Source organism: Aethalodelphis obliquidens, unplaced genomic scaffold, assembly GCF_003676395.1.
Source record: "Aethalodelphis obliquidens isolate GAN/ISIS:26980383/991018 unplaced genomic scaffold, ASM367639v1 scaffold4, whole genome shotgun sequence".
NCBI classification, from domain to species: domain Eukaryota; kingdom Metazoa; phylum Chordata; class Mammalia; order Artiodactyla; family Delphinidae; genus Aethalodelphis; species Aethalodelphis obliquidens.
The window spans coordinates 46,532,066-46,551,563 of record NW_020837948.1 but is presented as its reverse complement, the minus strand read 5'-3'; the positions used below and the strand labels follow the sequence as shown (position 1 = coordinate 46,551,563).

Here is a 19,498-nt window from a genome sequence, read left to right as displayed (position 1 = left end):
CACACACACACACACACACACACACACACACACACACACACACACACTCCTTCCTTAGTAAGGAGACATGGCTTTTATTTTATAACTAGAGAAGAGACAATACTGCAGGTAGAAGAAAATTATTGATTAATGTTCTCATGCATTTGGAAATAACTCTTAATAGGTCTTTTCCTGAGCTGGAAAAAGAAGGTGGCTATAAATTTGGGGCTTCTACTATGTACCTGGTTTTATCTTAGAAGAATTAAATACACTTTCAAAATTTCATTTAATGTAAAACTTAGATGAGACTTTGGTAGGAGGAAGATCTTAGGCTCTTAAAATTAGGTAAGCAATAGGAAACCTTCCTAAATGGGAAGCCAGCTATTTTGCAGACAAGTGTGTCCACTTCAGAATTTTCCTTGCGGCTGGATTTTTTTAAAAAATGGGAACACAGGATTAAAAAGGGTATGGGTTTTTATCCTTGACTCCAAGAAAGTTTACAGTTTAAAAACATTTTAAAAGCTGAAACTGATAAAAATAAGCTAAAGTAATGAGAAGGCCATCAATGAGTTGACTATTGCAATTATAAATTAATAGAGGCGGCTCCTTTTGACCTGCCCCAGATGTCATGTCAATTGATTAAATGTTCTGAGACAATGAAATGGAAAAAGACAACTTTATTATAATGCTTCAGGCAGGGAATATTTTTATTTTGCTATTAGGAGCACATCCACATGTCAGTGACCAATTCCATTTGGAAAAAAGACACTTTGGGGGATATGTACGATTAGAAAAAATCTCCAAGGTGAATCTTAGGTCTGAACTAACCACCTCTGTTATTTTTAGTTGACATTAGGAATCATAAAAGATAGAATTTTAAGCTTTATTTTGACTCAGGGCAGAAGAATTGTTGGTTCCATCTCTCCTAGGTATCATGGGCTGGCAAGGCCCTGCTGGGCTGGGAAACTCAGCAGACATGGCCAGGGGCATGGCCTGCATTGGGGTCTCTGCATGGCCTGCACTGGGGTCCCTGCATGTCTATGACAGGGACTACATCGGCAAAGGTGTCAAGGAATTAACAGATTTTCAGCTGTATTCTCCTACTAGCCATTCAGAGTGAGCTGAGGACGCTATCTTTTTGTGGGCGATGTGGCAGCTATGGGTTTGACTTCTGAGACATCTGTTTGAGCCTCAGCTTCTCTGTAGTGATAGGGTGAATCTGAGAGGAAAAGAGATCATTCCTCTTTTTTTTCTACTAGAAAAATGTCTTGCTGTAAAAAATAAGAGAACCTATCTTTATAACTTCTCAATAGGAGATGAGAAACCCTGGTTGAAAGAGAGGTATATTTGATATTTGGGAATAGTTGATAAACTAAGATTGACCATGTGCCTGTAACTTGAGCAGCTATACAAAAACTGGTTGTCTGGCAGGCAGAACTAAATCCCTAATCATTTGAAAAATGGTCTGTTGAGTGGACCCACAGACACATAATCTCACATCTCCTAGCCTCTTAGGTCAGGAAGCTGTTACTTATGGGGGCCTAAACACCTTTGCAATGGGCCCTGGCTCTGTCCCTTCAAGAAACAGGCAGCAGTTCCTTTGTGTCCCCAGAGACCTTGATTAATGTAATATTTAGCACATCTGTTTCAGGTCAAACAATCATATTTCTCTGACCTTCTCCCCTGGATTTCTATTCTAGTCATTTCTTATTTTTACTGTTTTCGCTATCACCTTTTTTTATTGTAACATGTCCCTTTTAAAATGCGGAACATCTAAACGGAGCATAATGTTTAAAAATACTTATAATGCTGGTCATAAGAAAGAAGTAGAGAAAGTCATGACTTTTGACTCTTCAGCTTTTTAAAATACACACTTATTCACTGTCAATTTCAGTGACCAAATTTATTGCTGATTCATACAACTTGAATGATTTATTCTCGCTTACATTAACAGGCTCTGGAAACCAAGAATATCATTCAGTTACAAATGCAATATGTCCCAGGCATTGTGTTCAACTCCAGAGTGAGAAAATGGTGGTCCTCACTGTCCTGGAGCTCATGGTCAATGAGGGGATGGAATGCTAATTAGGCAGTAGTGTTTGTCACAACCCAGCAGTATTTGTTTTTGTGGTAAGAGGAAGAATAGGATGGTAAGAAGGCATATAAAAGGGATACCAGTAGTCAGGGGAGCCTTCCTGGAGGAAGTGTTATGTAATTTGAGGACTTCAGGAACCCCTCTGTAGATCAATGGATAAATGAAATGTAGCTGATCTGATGGCACTATATATACAGTCACCCAGTTCTGTCCACTCAGTGTGCTGTATTTTGCTATAACTTTAAAACAGAAACAGCAGTAAGACACCAAGTGGGAAGAGACAATATGATTTCCTGGGTCTCACCTACTTTAAATTCTGTTCTTTAAGAAATTACATTTGGATATTAGCTTTTTTATCTTATTTGTAATTTTGAAAAGTATTACTCTTTCAAAACTCATTACAATAGCTGCATTGTTCTTTTAGGGATAAATCAGTTTCTTTTCAACAAATACTTAGGATGGTTAATAAACAATTTGCTATTTTTTTATTCTCATTTGTGCTAGTATGAAGAATCCTTAGGAGATCTTTGAAAAATTATTTTTATCTAGAGATAACAATGCAGAAGAGTAAATTGTTTGGCAAAGAATATGAAGCATATGGGCAGAGATACAAGAATTTACTGCATTTATAAGTCTCATTATGACTCTATAAAATGCAGCATCATTTGTCAGTAAATCAAAGCTTATAAAAGTAGCAATTGTGAATGCAGTTGGTTGTAGTATCAAGAGAATGAGGATTAGAAGTGTAGCTGAGATTCCTTTTATGATAAATTATCTAGCTCCTGGCTACTGTGTATGAGCTCTATTAACTGCCTATAAATTGTTCATCATAAAATCTAGTTCATTCTTGTTAATTAGGCCAAGGCTTTTATGAAGATTTTTCCTCTTCTCTCTGAAAGTCTAGGCTGACAGGAGAGTAGCTACACCAGAATACTGAGGAAGAAAGGGACCCTCTGCTAGGTATAATGCTGTGTTCTTTAAAAACTAATAATTAAAAGAGAAATTCCTGAATTAAAATTACTTTGGCTTCCTACTAGTGAAAATGGAATCATTCTTTGTAGCCACAGAAGGTTAAATACAGCCAAAATAATTGCATCTTCCAACTTTAAATTCTCTCAATCAATAATGCAAGAAAGGAAGGGTGTATGTATAACGAAGACTGGATATACCCATTACAAATGATTAATACCAAGCAAGTTCCAGGAAAACAAACAGACATAACAAATGTTTCTGGCATATCATTCCACGTCATTTTATTATGCATTTTTTCCCATGAAACTGAACTTTTATGCAGAATTATCTTGGAGGAAATCTTGTATTTGTTACTCATCTCCAATTTTTTTTCTGTTGTGTTTTGCTTTTCATGGTGCTCACATAAGTGATCAACTGGCAGTGAATGTTATGTTTATATTATCTCATATTTTGCATTGCTAACTGGGTCCCTTGATACCATTTAAGGTGCATCCCTAATCAGTTCTCGCATTTCACACTTCCCTTGCAATCTCTGGATTTTATGAAGAGTAGACATGCCATGCCCCAGTTCTGGACGTCAAAGTGGTTGTGACTTCAGGAAGTCCCAATAGTCAGAGCCACAGTCTGAGTCAAGCCGTGTGATTGCTCCCCTGAGATGCAGTTAGCAAGCCTCTCTGACAGAGGCCAGAGGCAAGGAACAGTCAAAGACTAGAAAAGTCAAGTCTGTTTGCACACTCTCCTGTGCTTAACACCCATTATGGTGCAATTAAGAATGGTCAGAAGCACTATTATATTTGGAAACCCCAAATAACAGCCTAACTTGAGGGGAAATAGGAAAATCAGTTCAAAGCAAGGAAAAGTAGTTCTTAAATATTTTTTTTGTTTGTTTTAAATGGGATTTTTGCTTAAGCTACTTCTCATTTAACTTTGTAAATGCTAATTAGCTAACAGTGAAAGAAATTGTAGGACTGTTAGGTAAACTGTGTTTCATTTCTAAGATCTTATGGACACTTAGGGTTTGTCTCACGCCTTTGCACTTCACAGGACCCTACTTTCTATTTTTCCTGGTCCAGCTTCTGGGTAATATTTCTGGCTCCACAAGACTACAGTGCAGATAAGAGCTCATCTAAGTTCATTCTAAATTAGATGGTTAGGAAGACAATGTAGTTCCTGGCACTGAGTAATAGTAGGGGCTCTGCAGGGGGCTTGCTTGGATGGACTGTGGTTTGAATCAGTTAACTTTAACACTATGGCTATAGTAATGCCCTAGAGGTCTTACCAATGAATACCTTGGGGGCAATAAATTGCAACAGGCTTAAACATAATTATAGAGAGACTTCTTAAGCTTTGGCTAGTTCGGTTTTAATTGAAAGAAATTATTTTTCCCTTGAAAGACTAAAAAGAAAAGCCTTTAGAACATGATATTTATTTCAACAAATTGTTGTAAAGAATCTCTTATTTAAAAAGAAACAAAAAACTGTTCACTTTTTATTATCATCACCATCATTATTTTTATTATAATCAAATATTGAATTATAATGCATGGACAGTGGTCCCAGTTTTCCCCAAATAATTGGGCTCTTTTCTGAACCTCTTTTCAAGCTTTGAATAGGTAAATAGAAATGAATAAATATCAGATTTGGGTGTAGAAATCTTACTCTTATGGACTGAATGTTTGTGTCCCTCCACCAACCCCGCAAATTCATATGTTGAAGTCCTAACCCCCAATGCAATGGTAGTAGGAGGTATTATCAGGGGTTTTGGGGAGGTGATTTGGTTGAGATGAAGTCATGAGGGTGGAGCCCCTGTGATGGGATTAGTGTCCTTATAACAGGAGGAAGAGACATTAGATCTTCCTGTCTCCACCATGTGAAGATACAGCAAGATGGTCGACTTCTGCAAGCCAGGAAGAAGACCTTTGCCAAGAGTTTAATCTGTGGGCACCTTGATCTTGGACTTCCTAGCCTCCAGAACTGTGAAAAATAAATGTCTTTGTTTAACCCACCCAGTCTATGGTATTTTTTTGTTATAGCAGCCTGAGCTGACTAATACTCTTAGCTTATGGCAAAATTTCTCCCAGCCACAAGGACCAATATGTAGCAATGGTGAAAGCATGCAAAGAAGTGCCTGGGCCGATAGGGGAAGAGGAATCATGGTGAAGGCACAAGTAGATTTTAGGAAATCATCCCCCAAATAGCCCATACCACTTAGGCTTTTTTTTTTTTTTTTTTTTTTTTTTGATGAGAACTAGTCAGATGGTTCCACCTAAATGCAAGGGGGCTGGGAAATGGAGTTTCTGGCAGCATAGGCACTTTCCAGTAACAACTCTACACTATGGAGAGGAGCACATGTCTTTGGCGGACAGCTGATGGTCTGCGACACCACATTTTGTATGTTACTTTAAGCTTAGAAGATGCTTTTTACAGCTATTTACTCTTTGAATTTTAAGGCCACTTTAGTTACAAGTAAAGTTTTTTAATGCCTGCACATTCGATCAGTTCAGTTGACTGGCCAATTAACTGAGTGAAGTCAATCCACTTCGTTGTCTGACTGAATTTCCAATTGTTTGGCTGAATGGAATGGTTACTTTGGCATAAAGTTTGTGCAGTAGTCCTATATAGATATAATCACACTGCAGCTGGTGTAAAATTTGTCTTTGTCACTACATTTATTTTTCTAGACACTGTCACCTTCCCTAATTTCCTTTCCCAAGTTCTTTTTAGAATGCTCCATTGTCCTAGCTTATTCAGAAGAGTGCTTCTTTCAGAGCTTAGCTGAGAGTATACAGACCAAGTTTGTCTCAGTATTTTCAACACAATCTAGTTTATATGTTTTATTTTTGCTGTCAATACCCAATGGGGTCAATCCTACAGACCTCTTGTTTTCAAAAAAAAAAAAGTCTCTTGTAGTACTGTGTTGATGGTCAGACTATTAGTTATATTGAAAAGATATCTTAAAAACCAGAGCACGTTACTGCAGATTTTTAAGGGAACTTTTTAATTTTATCTCTACTTTACTTCTTAGGCTTTCAATCTGTATTTTTCTATCTTTGATTTTAGGGTGTTATCTCAGGCTTACATTAATGCCTCAGAATATGATTTTATAAAGCCAGCCTCAACGTGGCAAAAGTCTCTACAGTTGGAGAAATTTGGAGTCAAACACTTAACATCGATTATACACTTATATTTAAAATGCAGGAATTCAATAAAATGATCCATTGACATTGTGAGTGCCTTTTCTAAGCCCTATGAAGGCTGCACATAGAAATGAGTGATTGCCTCCAAGGAACTTACACTCTGGGACTTAATCACAGCACCTGGTACAGAAGAATTTGGTGGAGAGGACGGGGCATGCGGGAAAAAGTGTTAACTAGTAACCAAAGATAGCCCACGATAAAAGCCTAATGAGTATTGTGAGAGATCAGTTCTCTGGATGATCAGCAGAGAGAGGGAATCATCATGGTCTAGAGCAACTGGGAAGAGAACACAGCGTGAGCCTTTAGGATGGATGTAAAGGGAGGATGTTGTTCAGATAAACTGAGAAGTGAGGCAGCCGTCTCAAAAAGTGATACGTGTAAACGAAATTGCAGCCCCTGGAATCCATACAATGTTTTTAAGTAACAGCGAATAGATTTTTCTACAGGGAACTGAGGGTTAGTGAATGAAAATAGCAGCTTAAATGTTGGAAAGATAGGTTGCTATCAGATTGTGGAGAGCTCTAAATGTCAGTTTGATAAGTGTGGCCTTTATTTTATATTCAGTTGGGAACCATTGGAGATTTGGGGATGATCTATTTATTGACAGCAACCTGGAGCCTAAATTTGTCCCTAGCTTCAGATTTATCTCCCAAGTCCGGATTTCGAAAGTTATTACAATTTAAAGCACAGTGATGTTGGTCACTCCCTGGACTCCACCTCCTGTTTCACCTCCAACACACAGAGTGAGGAAGAAATAAGCTGCCACAGGGACATTGCTTTCTCTACTTTATCAAGACAGAGTGATGTACATTCATTCACTTTTTCTTTTGAGGCATCTGTCTAAGAAGAAGCTGTGTCCTATTACCAAATTGAGTCTGAGAGGTGTGAGGAGTATACCTGTATCTCTCCTTTGAACTTTGGAGGAGATTGTTTACTGTTAACATAAAAATAAGACTCCTCACAAGTCGTTAGCATTTAAGCAGAATGACCTACACGTTGTGAGGTACTCTGCCTCTTGGACAAATACAGAAAGAATTGATTGTGGCATAGCCCTTGACTACAGAGCATCAATGAATAACCACCTGCATAGCTTTTTATACTTCTGAGTTTTGTATGTCATGGTTTGCAGTTGCGACCATGTGGCAAATGCAACAAGTTGACCATACTAGTACCGAGTTTATCTACACCATCTGCTGTCGTATTGACATCTGCTTCCTTCAACATAGCACCCTCCTTTTTCTTAGATATGTTCTGTTATTTCTTCTTTTCCTTCTTTATTTCAAGTCATATTCACTGATATCTGTACCATTTCATGATATCAAGAAAGGAGGCTTTCAGTGAGGGAGTAGAGGAAGACAGGGACAGACAAGTGGTCAAAGGGCTCAGTAGGAAAAAAGTCATAATTTCTGGGCCCTGAAAACCATGTAAAAAGGTGAGAAAGTATCTGGAGGAAGCATGAGAGAGAAGTGAGGGTTTAATTTGGGATTAACAAAAGCACCAGAAATAGCTGAGAGGAGACAGGAGAATAAGGACCATGGGTGTACGGGGTGATGGCAGAGCATCTCACAGAGATTAAGGTGGAATTAATCTGTTCATTGGAAAGATACTTCAAATTTTTGACAACACATTCCAACAGCAGTAACTCCAAGTAGGCTTCTGAAATCAGGGATCAACAGGTGAAGGCTTCCTTTAACTTTATTTTTAAAATACAGTCAAGATTAACTTGTACAAGCCACTTTTTTTTTTTTTTTTTGGTGTTTTAGTTTATTTCCAATACACCGTTCCACTTCATTTTTTCACTTATCCTCACAAGGTAGCTGTGAGTTAGCTTAGCATCATCAGGCAAATCTCCTGGCTCCCAACTCTTAGCTAATTCTGTTAGAAAATACTGACTTTAATTGTGTATAGAAGGTGAAAATTTTTTCTATTAAACAGTCACCAGATTTTTAGAACGAAAGCTAAATTTCAGGAAGCGCTTGGAATTCCGAAGAATAGAAAGGTATAGAAAAGAGCAAGTGTGTATTCAGTCTGAATCAACAGAATTCACCTGGGCATTATTTGAGTTTTTGGCCCCTGAAGCCGTGGGTCAATGGTACAAAAATAGACACTCACCTCTGACAAAGAAAAGCATGGATGCTGGCATGGGAGGACATAGCTCCTTTTCTTTCAATCCCAGATCAAATTTAAACCTGCGATTTTGGAGCTTACTCATCAGAGGAGAAATATCATGAGCTATTTGCTCTCTCTGCTGTAACACAGCTCTGGCAAGCCTGGAAGTTATGTTGAGATCGTCAAATCTATAGTCAAGGACCATCTTTGTGAATCATGAAACCATATGCCACTGGTTGTCTGAATCGAAGGAAAAAAAAAAACAAAAAACCCAACAACAAAAACAAAAAACCCAGCTCTACACCAAGGAAATCAGTAATGTGATCAAACAGTGCCAGGGCCCTTTGACCATCTTACACCTTCTCAAGCTATACATTAAAAAAAAAAAAAAAAAATCTTTGCTACTGCCTGAACCATGTAAAATACCAGAACTCCTGTAGTGTTAACAAGGAATAAAGATCTTGCACCAGATGGTGCCTCTTGTCTCCATCTATCTCTAGCCCAAACAATCTGCCAGAGTTTTGAAGAAAAATGCAATGTGATCATGTTGCAAAGTATATGAAGAAACAGTATGAAAAGTAATCTGGCTCAAGCAATGGAACCCAGAAGGAAGGGGATTATTATGACTCTTTGAGCCTAGGAATCAGGGTACTGCTAGCTCTGCATTTTAGTCCATAATACAAATGGTATGCCCAGGCACAGCTGGAGGGTGAGCATCGCACCTGAGATATCTCTGTATCTCTGCAACATATTGATATTAGTCAATATGGTTGAAATTTCAGGAATTCATCTAGATATTTTGTTTCTATAAAACAGAATAAACTGTTTGATGACTTTTAAAAAACTAACAAGCTAGGAAGGGAGAGTTCACAGGAGAACTTATTATTTAATGTTTATTTCTGTATTTGCCCTGCAGTTTTGAATTTGGCCATCTTGGTGATGAGATCTTGGGTACAGTTTGTGCATCTCCTTTGCAGAACATTCTTAAAAATGTTTAAAATAAGCTTGGATAGTTTTTTGGGTTTTTTTGGTTATTTTTCTGCTTCTCCATATGACTTTTGTGGCCACAATATTTTCAGGTATCTTCCTGCCCTCTCGTACTTTGATCGTGGTATTGTTACCTCTTTGCCATAAGATCTTTGATCTTTTATCATCTTTAGATTTTATCTAACACCTATAGAATTCTAAACTGTTTTATGATCAGAGATTATTTAATGGGAAAGAAAATAGCTTTTCAGGTCTTTTCTAGATACAACTCATTTGAACACATAACTTTTTTTTTTTAATAAGTTTATTTATTTTATTTATTTATTTTTGGCTGCGTTGAGTCTTCGTTGCTGCACGTGAGTTTTCTCTAGTTGCGGTGAGTGGGGACTGCTCTTCCTTGCGGTTCACCGTTTTCTCACTGCAGTGTCTTCTCTTGTTGCGGAGCATGGGCTCTAGGCACGCAGGCTTCAGTAGTTATGGCATGCGGGCTCTGGAGTGCAGGCTCAGTAGTTGTGGCACACGGGCTTAGTTGCTGCGCAGCATGTGGCATCTTCCCAGTCCAGGGCTCGAACCTGTGTCCCCTGAATTGGCAGGCGGATTCTTAACCACTACGCCACCAGGGAAGCCCTGAACAGATAACTTAGTTTTATATTTACTTTTGGTGCTTGGACTGGAAGTATACAAATGGCAAGCCTAGAAAATGATGGTGATTTGATAGAAGGTAGCTCATCGTTGCTACTCAGAGTGTGGTCTAAAGACTGATTTAGATGAGCAAACTGGTAAAGGTCTATGATGAGACATACAGAAATTGAGAGTCATCATTTAGAAACTTCCATAGCAGTTTGACATAGCTGTGACATCCAAGCCTGTGATCACTTTTCCAGAAATTCATTTTATTTTAGCTTACCAAAATTTCAGTCCATTATGGACTGGAGGAAATAAGAACTGTGTTCACTACCACAGATAGTTTAAGAAGCACCACTTTTTTATTTATTTATTTTTTAAATTGAAGTATAGTCGATTTACAATGTTGTGTAAGTTTCTGGTGTACAGCAAAGTGATTCAGTATCTATCTATCTATTCTTTCTCATATTCTTTTCCATTATGGTTTATTACAGGATATTGAATATAGTTCCCTGTGCTATACAGTAGGTCCTAGTTGTGTATCTATTTTATATATAGTAGTTTGTATCTGCTAATCCCAAACTCCTAATATATCCCTCCCCCACCCCCTTTTCCCCTTTGGTAACCATAGTTTGTTTTCTATGTCTGTGGGAAGCACCACTTTAGAGTCTGTAATTCCATCATTTTATGTAAGATGGATCAAAATAGAGACAATGGATCCACCCACGACAAGGAGGTTAGAGCAGTCATCTAGTTATGTGTTAACCATTACTCAGGAGCTTTAATGGTAGGTGTGGAAGGAAAGGAATACATCCATCTTGGAAATACTATCCAGGAGAAGGAACAGGATGAAGTCCAGAATTGGACCGGCCGTGTGACAAGGAGGCACATGCTGCCCCAATATTAGCCTGGATCGTGTTGCTCCCAATAGATATGGAAAAGCTTCATTGACAGTAGAGCCTTGAAAACACCAGGAATTCTGACTTTTTAGTTTTAAGTTAGTGATGGCAAAACATCTATTTAGAAATTTGTAGTGAACCATGAAAGACTGTGGACCACAGCTGAAGAGTTCAATGTTAGAAACTTAGAACAGATGGGAAATTCTTCCTGATAGTTTTACTGAGAAAGAGAGGTTCCCCGCTTCACATTTTCTGATGTTTGAAATAACATTATTTGCAACTTTCCTTCTTTTTTCTTACAAGGTAGATGCAATACATGGGAGTGGATGAAGGACACATGCTCAGACCACTCCTGCCTTTGGAGGACGTGTTGGCATATTCCAAGCACTGAAAAATGCCATAGCTGATAGCCCATAATAAAAGTAGCAAAGCCTGCTTAATGATGATGTATCTCGATGTTCTAAGGAAAATAATTTTTGGTATCTCAGATTTGAATTTTGTCAAAGAAATAACATTAGAAATAAGTAATGGTTAACTCTCTCCAGGTTATTTCTATAAAACCTGTTCTTTTTTTCTTAACCTTTTTTTTTTTTTTTTTTTTGCACTATGTGGGCCTCTCACTGTTGTGGCCTCTCCTGTTGTGGAGCACAGGCTCTGGACGCACAGGCTCAGCGGCCATGGCTCACGGACCCAGCCGCTCCGCGGCATGTGGGATCTTCCCGGACCGGGGCACGAACCCGTGTCCCCTGCATCGGCAGGCGGACTCTCAACCACTGCGCCACCAGGGAAGCCCTTAACCTTTGAATAGAGTTGAAATAATGTTATTAGTGCTAACAACAGTATTACTATGATTTCTGATTTCTAATTGTACTATTATTAATGATGTTAGTTTATTTAAAACTTTTTGTAAGTTTATAGGGTTTTTATAGACTGTAATAATGATCCATATGGACAACCATTTATATTGTTTCTTCTGTGGAAATTCTATTTCAGAGTTGTGGCTAGAGGAGTGAGTGGTACTTCCTCTGATTCACAGCACACACACACACACACACACACACACACACACACACACATAACTACCAGATAGTCTCTTTTGACTTTTTGGTGCTGGTAGTGAAGGAAATGTTGGGAGTCATTTAAAGATTCATCCCTCTAGGTCTAGGAAATATAGGAGTTCACCCAAAATGTAATGTGGCTTGTTTGTTTTTAAGATATATATTATAGCTGTATTGGCTTCACATTTGGAAAGAAGTTCATGTCATTTTATGTTCTTTTATCAAATACCTAACCCACTCCCATTTCAGCTCTGCTACCCAAGGAAGAGGCACAAATCCACTTGCTGCTGGGCTCCTAGGGGAATGAAGAGTAGAAAGATATCTCTCCCTAAGCTTTGGGAGTCTTGCTGAGTGTGAACCTGACACTGAACAAATGGCAGAGGCCAAGACAGTGTCAGCTAAATCATCTCCCTTTCAGGTTATTAACGCATAGAAAATGTATAGGCAAAGTTATAATTTCTGTTTTTTCTGTTTTTCTTTCCTGACCATCCTTCTAAAACTCCCCATTGCCTCTCCTTTTCATGTATGTGTGTTTTCCCCTCTGTGTGGGCAACTTTGATGAGCAAGGAGGGCCTGCTTACACATTGCACATCATTCGGGCTGTCGTCTTGTGTGCCGGGTATTTCAATGCGATTGCATCTCTATTCATCTCCTGACAGAAGTGGCAATGGTGCAGACAGGGGTATTTGTTATTGAAACAAACAAAGCCTGTGGTGTTAGAGATTTGTATGCAAAACCTTCACAACAAAACTAAGTAGCTATTTACTTTAAATATGCCAATTAACTGTTACTAATGTACAGTGCACTTCTAGGTTAAGGATGATTGATAGTAACACGCAGTGAAATGTTCTTCAACTACAGTCAGGAAATGTAAATGTACAAAATGGAAAGAACCAGCGGGCTGACAGCACTAGTTACATGTTTCAAAACAACACTTTCAAATTGTTCCCTTATTGTTCTTTCATCCTTTCTCGGTTCTGCACTTCCAGAGCCTGGTAGCCAACAGTGTACTAAGAAAGTTTCGGAAAAAAAAATGTTTTAGCATGAAGTAAACATCACGGGCCTAATCTCATTTGTTTTACTCAGGCAGAACTCTTAGGAACCACAGTGGGAGTTTTGCTTGACTGAAGAGAATAGTCTTGTCTCTTTTAAATGTCTGACATTGAATCTGTTGCTATTACCAAACTAATTAAAAGGAGAGATGACTTCTCCTTCAGTTGCTATGTCCTGTCTCAGCAGACAGTCACTTCTTCATTTGCTCTAGATAGGCACCACCCAAAAGTAATACAATGAAAGGCATAAATGCTATAGCCACATATATATTTTTAAATTTTCGAGGGGCCAAATTTTAAAAAGTAAAAAGAAACAGGTGACATTAATTTTAATAACATTTTATTGAATGCAATCTATGTAGATTATCATTTTAACATGAAATCGATATAAAATAAGGTATTTTGCATTTTTTTTCCTTCACACTAAGTCTTTGAAATTTGGTATATTTTATGCTTATTCAGAAGAATTGGCTTATGCCATTTCAGAAGAACCACATCTCAAGTTTCTGGTAGCTTTCCATGGTCAGTGTTTACTACATGGAACAGCACAGCTCTAAATGTCACCATTTGGAGATCAGTGTAGTGTACTTTATTAAAATGTTTACTTTGAACAGTCAGGAAAAGCTGCATATGCATCCTGAATCAACACAATGATGCAATTACTGTTCAATTCTGCCAATTACTGTTAAAGCCCATTGTTTTGTCGTGGAAAGGTTAGTGAAATTCATAAATTCAGTCAGCTGACTGACAATTTTATAAATCTACCTGGCTGTTAAAATGCTAAAATGTTTGTGCCATAGATACTGTGTATATATTCTTTTAGTAAAATTTCAAAAGAAAAAAGGAGATTACTTTAAAAATGAAAATATAATATCAAAGACCTTTAGATGTACATCATTTAAATGTCAGTTGAACACTTTTTTTTTTTTTGTGGTACGCGGGCCTCTCACTGTTGTGGCCTCTCCCTTTGCGGAGCACAGGTTCCAGACGCGCAGGCTCAGCAGCCATGGCTCATGGGCCCAGCCGCTCCGTGGCATGTGGGATCCTCCCGGACCGGGGCACGAACCCGCATCCCCTGCATCGGCAGGTGGACTCTCAACCACTGCGCCATCAGGGAAGCCCTCAGTTGAACACTTGTATGATACATTTTATGTTCCTCATAACAATGAAAGTTGGGTGTGTATTGTTAGAAAAACAATCAGTAAGTGCAGATGTTTTCAAGTGAACCCTCCAAGAAAGAAAAATTAGATTGGCTTAATTCCAGTTAGTTATTTATTAATACCAGCTATAAACTAAAAAACGTAATGAAAACATGATTAGGCAGAAATTGAACATCAAGCAAGAGACGAGATAATAAATGAGGAGCTATTTTGAGGGAATAATCGATTTTTCCAAAATCAGACAAATTGTATTAATTTCGTGTCTCCTGTGTGCTACACACTGGTAAATGCTGTGGAGGTAAATGACAACAACAATAGCAACAATAGCAACACAGTTATGTCATACTTATTCAAAAGTACTGAAATATTCTTTAAGTATGTAACTTTTGAAAAATCATGGAGAATTGTGGAAAGGCACCCGTTTCTGCCCCTCCCCTGCTCTGCTCAGGCTTCCCTGCTCGCTGCATTTCCCAGATTTCCATGTCAGCTGACTCCCCAGTGGGAAACCCCAATGGGAAAGTAAAGGGCTGGAGGAAGGGGAAAGCCAGGTTATTTTCTCTGTGCCTCAGCTGATATCTCTGGAAATGTCCTGTGGCTTCTCTGTATCTGCAACTTCTGCTCTACCTTCCTGTCCCAGTTCCATCTTCCTCTGGGTGACCCTAAGTCCTGGCCCTAGTCTCATAGGCTCCTCCCTTTTCTCCTCTAGCCTAGAAGTCCCAGTGACTTCCTGCTATTTCTAATCTCTGGGTTGCCTCACCAATCCCTGTTCAGTGAGCCTTTCTGCTTATTTGTAACCAGTTTCCTGTGTTAAATCTATCCCCTTCCTCCATTTCAAATACTTAGAGTCTACCCCTGCCTCCACCCCATGCCCACCAGTTGAATTGTGACAGAATGAAATAGAGATTCTGGAAACAAAATGAGCCAATTTCCAAATGATTTACTAAGCATGTTGCTATGTGCACCCAAAAGTAGGCAGTGATCATTAAGAGCCACCACGAGTTTCTTAAGAGCAATTGTGACCAATTCACTCTGCTTATTTAATTGGTGGTTGAAAAAATACTGGCATTGGTACATGAGCAAGGCCTTTGAAGTGATCTCTCATGATGTCCTTGTGGTTAATAGACACATGTGTGCTGGATGATACAGATTTATTCAGATTTATAAGTTGTACTGGAAAATACCTAGAGGGAAGCATGGCTGCCTTTCAATATTTGAAGAGGGATTAGATTAGATCTTTGAAACACTAGAGGCTAGAGCCAGGATCAGTGTTTGAAGTGCAGGGAATCTGATTTTGGCTCAGTAAAGGGAAGTGCATTCTAAGAATCAGAGTTCTTCAGAAATGGAAGAGCCTGTCGATGTGGAAGACAATTTCTGCCCCTGGTTATAGCCACAGGTTTTAGTGGTGTGGAAGTCGGGGAAGGGATTCTTGCATTGAACTTGAAACAGAGTATTCCTAAAGTCTCTTTCAACTGTGAAAGCTTAAGAAGTTACGGTATGGTCGTCTATGCTTGATACTAACATGGCACTTGCTGAGACTACAGAAGGAGCCCCACAACTTGCACTGCCTCTGGGCGATCATTGTTAATATAAGTTATCACTGTCCTGGTAAAGAACCAATTAATCAAATTCCTGGTTTATAAAAATATTAGTTTTTAGTTGAAAGAGAAAATGTTTTTCTCTAATTCTGAGAAAATCAGCATATTAAAAAGGGCACCAATTATCAGCAAATACTGTATAAGTATAATCATGATGATATATATTTAGAGTATAAAGATATACAAACAAGAAATTTTAAAGGTTTTAGTAAGGAATGGAGTCAGTCTTATGTGGGTTAATAGGAGAAAACTTTATAAGAAAGTTTTTGTAGAAGATGAGATTTTTAGCAGATGTTATTATAGCCTGCTTGGGCAGAAAACAGTTGAACCTCAACTGTAATCAATTAATCAATCATTCAAAAAGCCTTCATCAAGCACATGCTATATGTTTAGTATCAGAGATAGCCGTAAGCAAAATTGTTAATCAGGAGAAGTTGTATTCTTGTCTCTTTTTCTCTGCACTTGTCCACTACATGATGTCATCCATTTGAAAGATTTCCAGGGACCTCCAGTTCTCTACCCTCTACTTCTCAGGAATGGATCCGAAAATATTTTGCAGTAAGACACAAAATATGTTCTAAGTAACACTACTTGTTGAATAGAGGTATGAATGAGTGAAAGCATGTGTATACTTCTATTTAGAGAATTTCATTCACTTGTTCTGATGAATATCTTTTGGGTACCTATTATAAACAAAGCACTAAATGAATAACACATTGTCCCCACTTTCAAAAATCTCCAGGATCGTGATGATAGATCCATGCACACAGAGCTAATTGTAATACAACATGATAAGTGCTGTGCTACAGGTATTAACACAATGCTATTGTAACACAGAGGAGCACGTGATTGATCTATTAATTCAGCTGCAGTGATGGTTGGGTGAAAGGAAGGAGCTGATGGGGGAAAAGCTTCAGATAAGGAATGTCCTTGAAATTGAGACTAAAGGAAAAAGTATTTCTTCCCAAAGAAAGGAGTAAGGGGAAGGATCCTGTAAGCAGCAGAAAGAGTTTGCATGGAGCCTTAAAGGTGTTTGCTTTTTGACAGCTACAGGTTTCCATTGGCATTAACCAGGGACTGAAGCACCACTGTGGGAATTTAGGGAGACATTGTCTCTAACAGGCTTTTCATGGGAAGTTGCTTACTCTCCCGTGGGGGGCCAGCCTGGTCCATTACTCTGCTATATACTTGTATATTAACAGGGCTTAATAATTACTCCTAATGAGTAATGCACATTGAGTTTTTAGGTTTCAAAAAGAAGTATTCAGTTGAAGCCTTCTGCATTAATTCTTCCTATCAAAAGTAATCTCTGCTGGCTCATTTTTTTCAGCAAGGGGTTCACTTTGTAGAAGTAAACTCATCTACAGCATGACATGCAATAATATTAATGTACTACTTACAAGATTTTTTTAAAGCATGTATTTATAACTTTAGTGGTCTCCTAGCACTGCAGTCTCTTAGCACCTGCCAACTTTTATGGCAGCTCACAAAGCAATGGTACCTCCCACCTCTCTAGATTTTCCTTTCCTCTCGTGGGGCAGGAAATATTGAAAGGAAAAACTTTTAGGCCAAAAGAAACAAGGCCAACAGACTGGATAGTCAGGCCCATGTGATTTGCTACCCAAAATCTACTTGGAGTATCAACTGCAGATTTCAATAGCTATAGCCTGAAGAATTTCTCTAATAAACTAGAAACAATCGGTGGAAGCAAACACTTAGGAAAAGATCAGTTTCAGCTAGCAAGATGTTACAGTCAGAATCTTCCTAGGATTATTACGTTTGCAAATAATGTACACAAAGTTTTAATTTAGCTTTCAATTTTACTAGTTTAAAAACCAATAATTTAATCCACATTCTGCTAAAACTTTTAGTATAAGTTTCTTATATGTATTTTTTTCTTGCTTAAAAAAATCTGATTTTAATTGTCAAACTCATTTTAAAAAATCAATTCAATGAAAAAATGCTATGATTTTCCACTGTTTTTTTTCTTTCTTAAACCCAGGGGAAAACATGGATGAACAACAGAAAAAGTGCCCTGTATAGAGTATTCTTTAATGTCTCACTTTGGTGATGTATGAAATCAAAACCAAATTGTTTGAGCCAGCTGAAAGCCAGCTGATAATTCATTTGAATTATCCAGAGTGCTTGTGTTTTGCAGTCATTTCTTGTGATGATTTTATTTTGTTCCTCTGGTATGCACCATCATATTAACACATGCTAAGTAAGGGGCAGTTTTTAAATATACATGCTTTGGTTGCTAAATCTGCTTCTACTTTCGTCTGGGCCAAAAATTATTCTGCAGTTTCCAGTAAGAATGGTTAAGACAGGATGAGTAGAAGGTGCAACTAAAGGAAGCTAAGTGAGATGAATAGGTGTTTGTTTGATAAATGAAGCCTTGTGTGTGTGTGTGTGTGTGTGTGTGTGTGTGTGTGTGTGTGGTTTTGCTCTTTTGGGAAGAATGTGATATTTTCTCATTTGAATGTCTTTATGATGCAAAAATATTTGGACAATTTAATGAAACCCATCAAACAACTTGAGTCAGTTATCTGTATATTGAGTGTATACATTACAATTTGGTTAAATGGACTGGCTTCTAGAACTAACTGAAATCATCTCTAATATGATCACTACCAGTAAATGATCAGAAGAAACTGAATGGTTCAAGGTTACTCCAAGGAAAGTTTTTAAGGAGAAATTTCTTTCCAACATTGCGACTATATTACTTAACACCCTTTTGGTTATAATAACAGAGATTCATGTCAGACTAGCTTAATTGAAACGTAAGAATGTATTGTAAGGATACTTCACAGAGCACAAGGGCAGAAGGGGCTTATGAGGGACTCACACTCCTTGAAATACCCTTCTTCATTCAAAATTTTCTAGCTAGAGGCCAAGTGTTAAATTTTCTGTTGTGTAATATAGTCTCTCTCTCTGTCTCTCTGTCTCTCTCTCATCTCAAGGCCTTGTTCTCCAGTTCTAGGCACACCTCTGCTTCAGTCTTCCCTCTCTGCTTCTCTACACCCTCTACTGTTCACAGCTCCCCAATTTACATGTCCTCTGTTTAGCAAAGTAGTCCTTGGTCCAGATTTGCAGGAAAGAAAATCAATCAGAGCAACTTTGACTTAGGAAATGTGTTGACTCCTAGCGGGCCAGGACCAGCTAGGGTCTCATATACGAATACGGTTGCCAGGTTTTGATCTCCATGGGAAGAAGGGAATGTTGGCTTGATTGAAAAGGAGATATAATAAGATGGCAGGCATTTTGGAAGTAACCCATTTACAAATATAATCAATTCAGTTCACTTAAAGACATATACAGATATAGCCTATAGTTCTTCTACAACTTCAGTATTCTCACTGCAACTTTACTATGTAAGACATTTAAAAATATTTGGCCGTATAGTTTAGGAAATTTAGTACAGAGAGGCAATGTGTATTGGGGAAAGAACAAAGACTTAAGGGAATGACAGATTTGAGTTACATTTTTGGTTCCTACATTTAGCATGTTAGGGGGCTATAGGTAATTATTCACTTTCACAGTTTGCACACCTATAAATTGGGGATAATGATACCTACCCCACAGGAGTTCTGATAATTAACAACACTATATGTACAATGACTAAACCAGTGTATAATTCATGCTAATAGTCAATAAATGAAGCTATTATTACTATCTTTGTATTTAGTGTGATTTGGAATCACATAATCAGCTGCATAATTTCAAGTGAAGTACAGATAGGTTGTTGGTTCAAGAAGGACTACTTTGAGGCAGC

The 19,498-nt window shown here is 38.1% G+C and overlaps 1 protein-coding gene across 1 annotated transcript in view; it reads right to left on the bottom strand.

Annotated features, from left to right (window-relative positions):
- LOC113617664 (protein RER1-like) overlaps positions 1–8,556 on the bottom strand; it is a 22,832-nt gene extending 14,276 nt beyond the window's left edge. The window contains exon 1 of the mRNA XM_027101253.1: positions 8,355–8,556. Within this exon, the coding sequence (XP_026957054.1) occupies positions 8,355–8,556 (202 nt within the window). The remainder of the gene's footprint in view (positions 1–8,354) is intronic.
- Between the last annotated feature and the right edge of the window lie 10,942 nt (positions 8,557–19,498).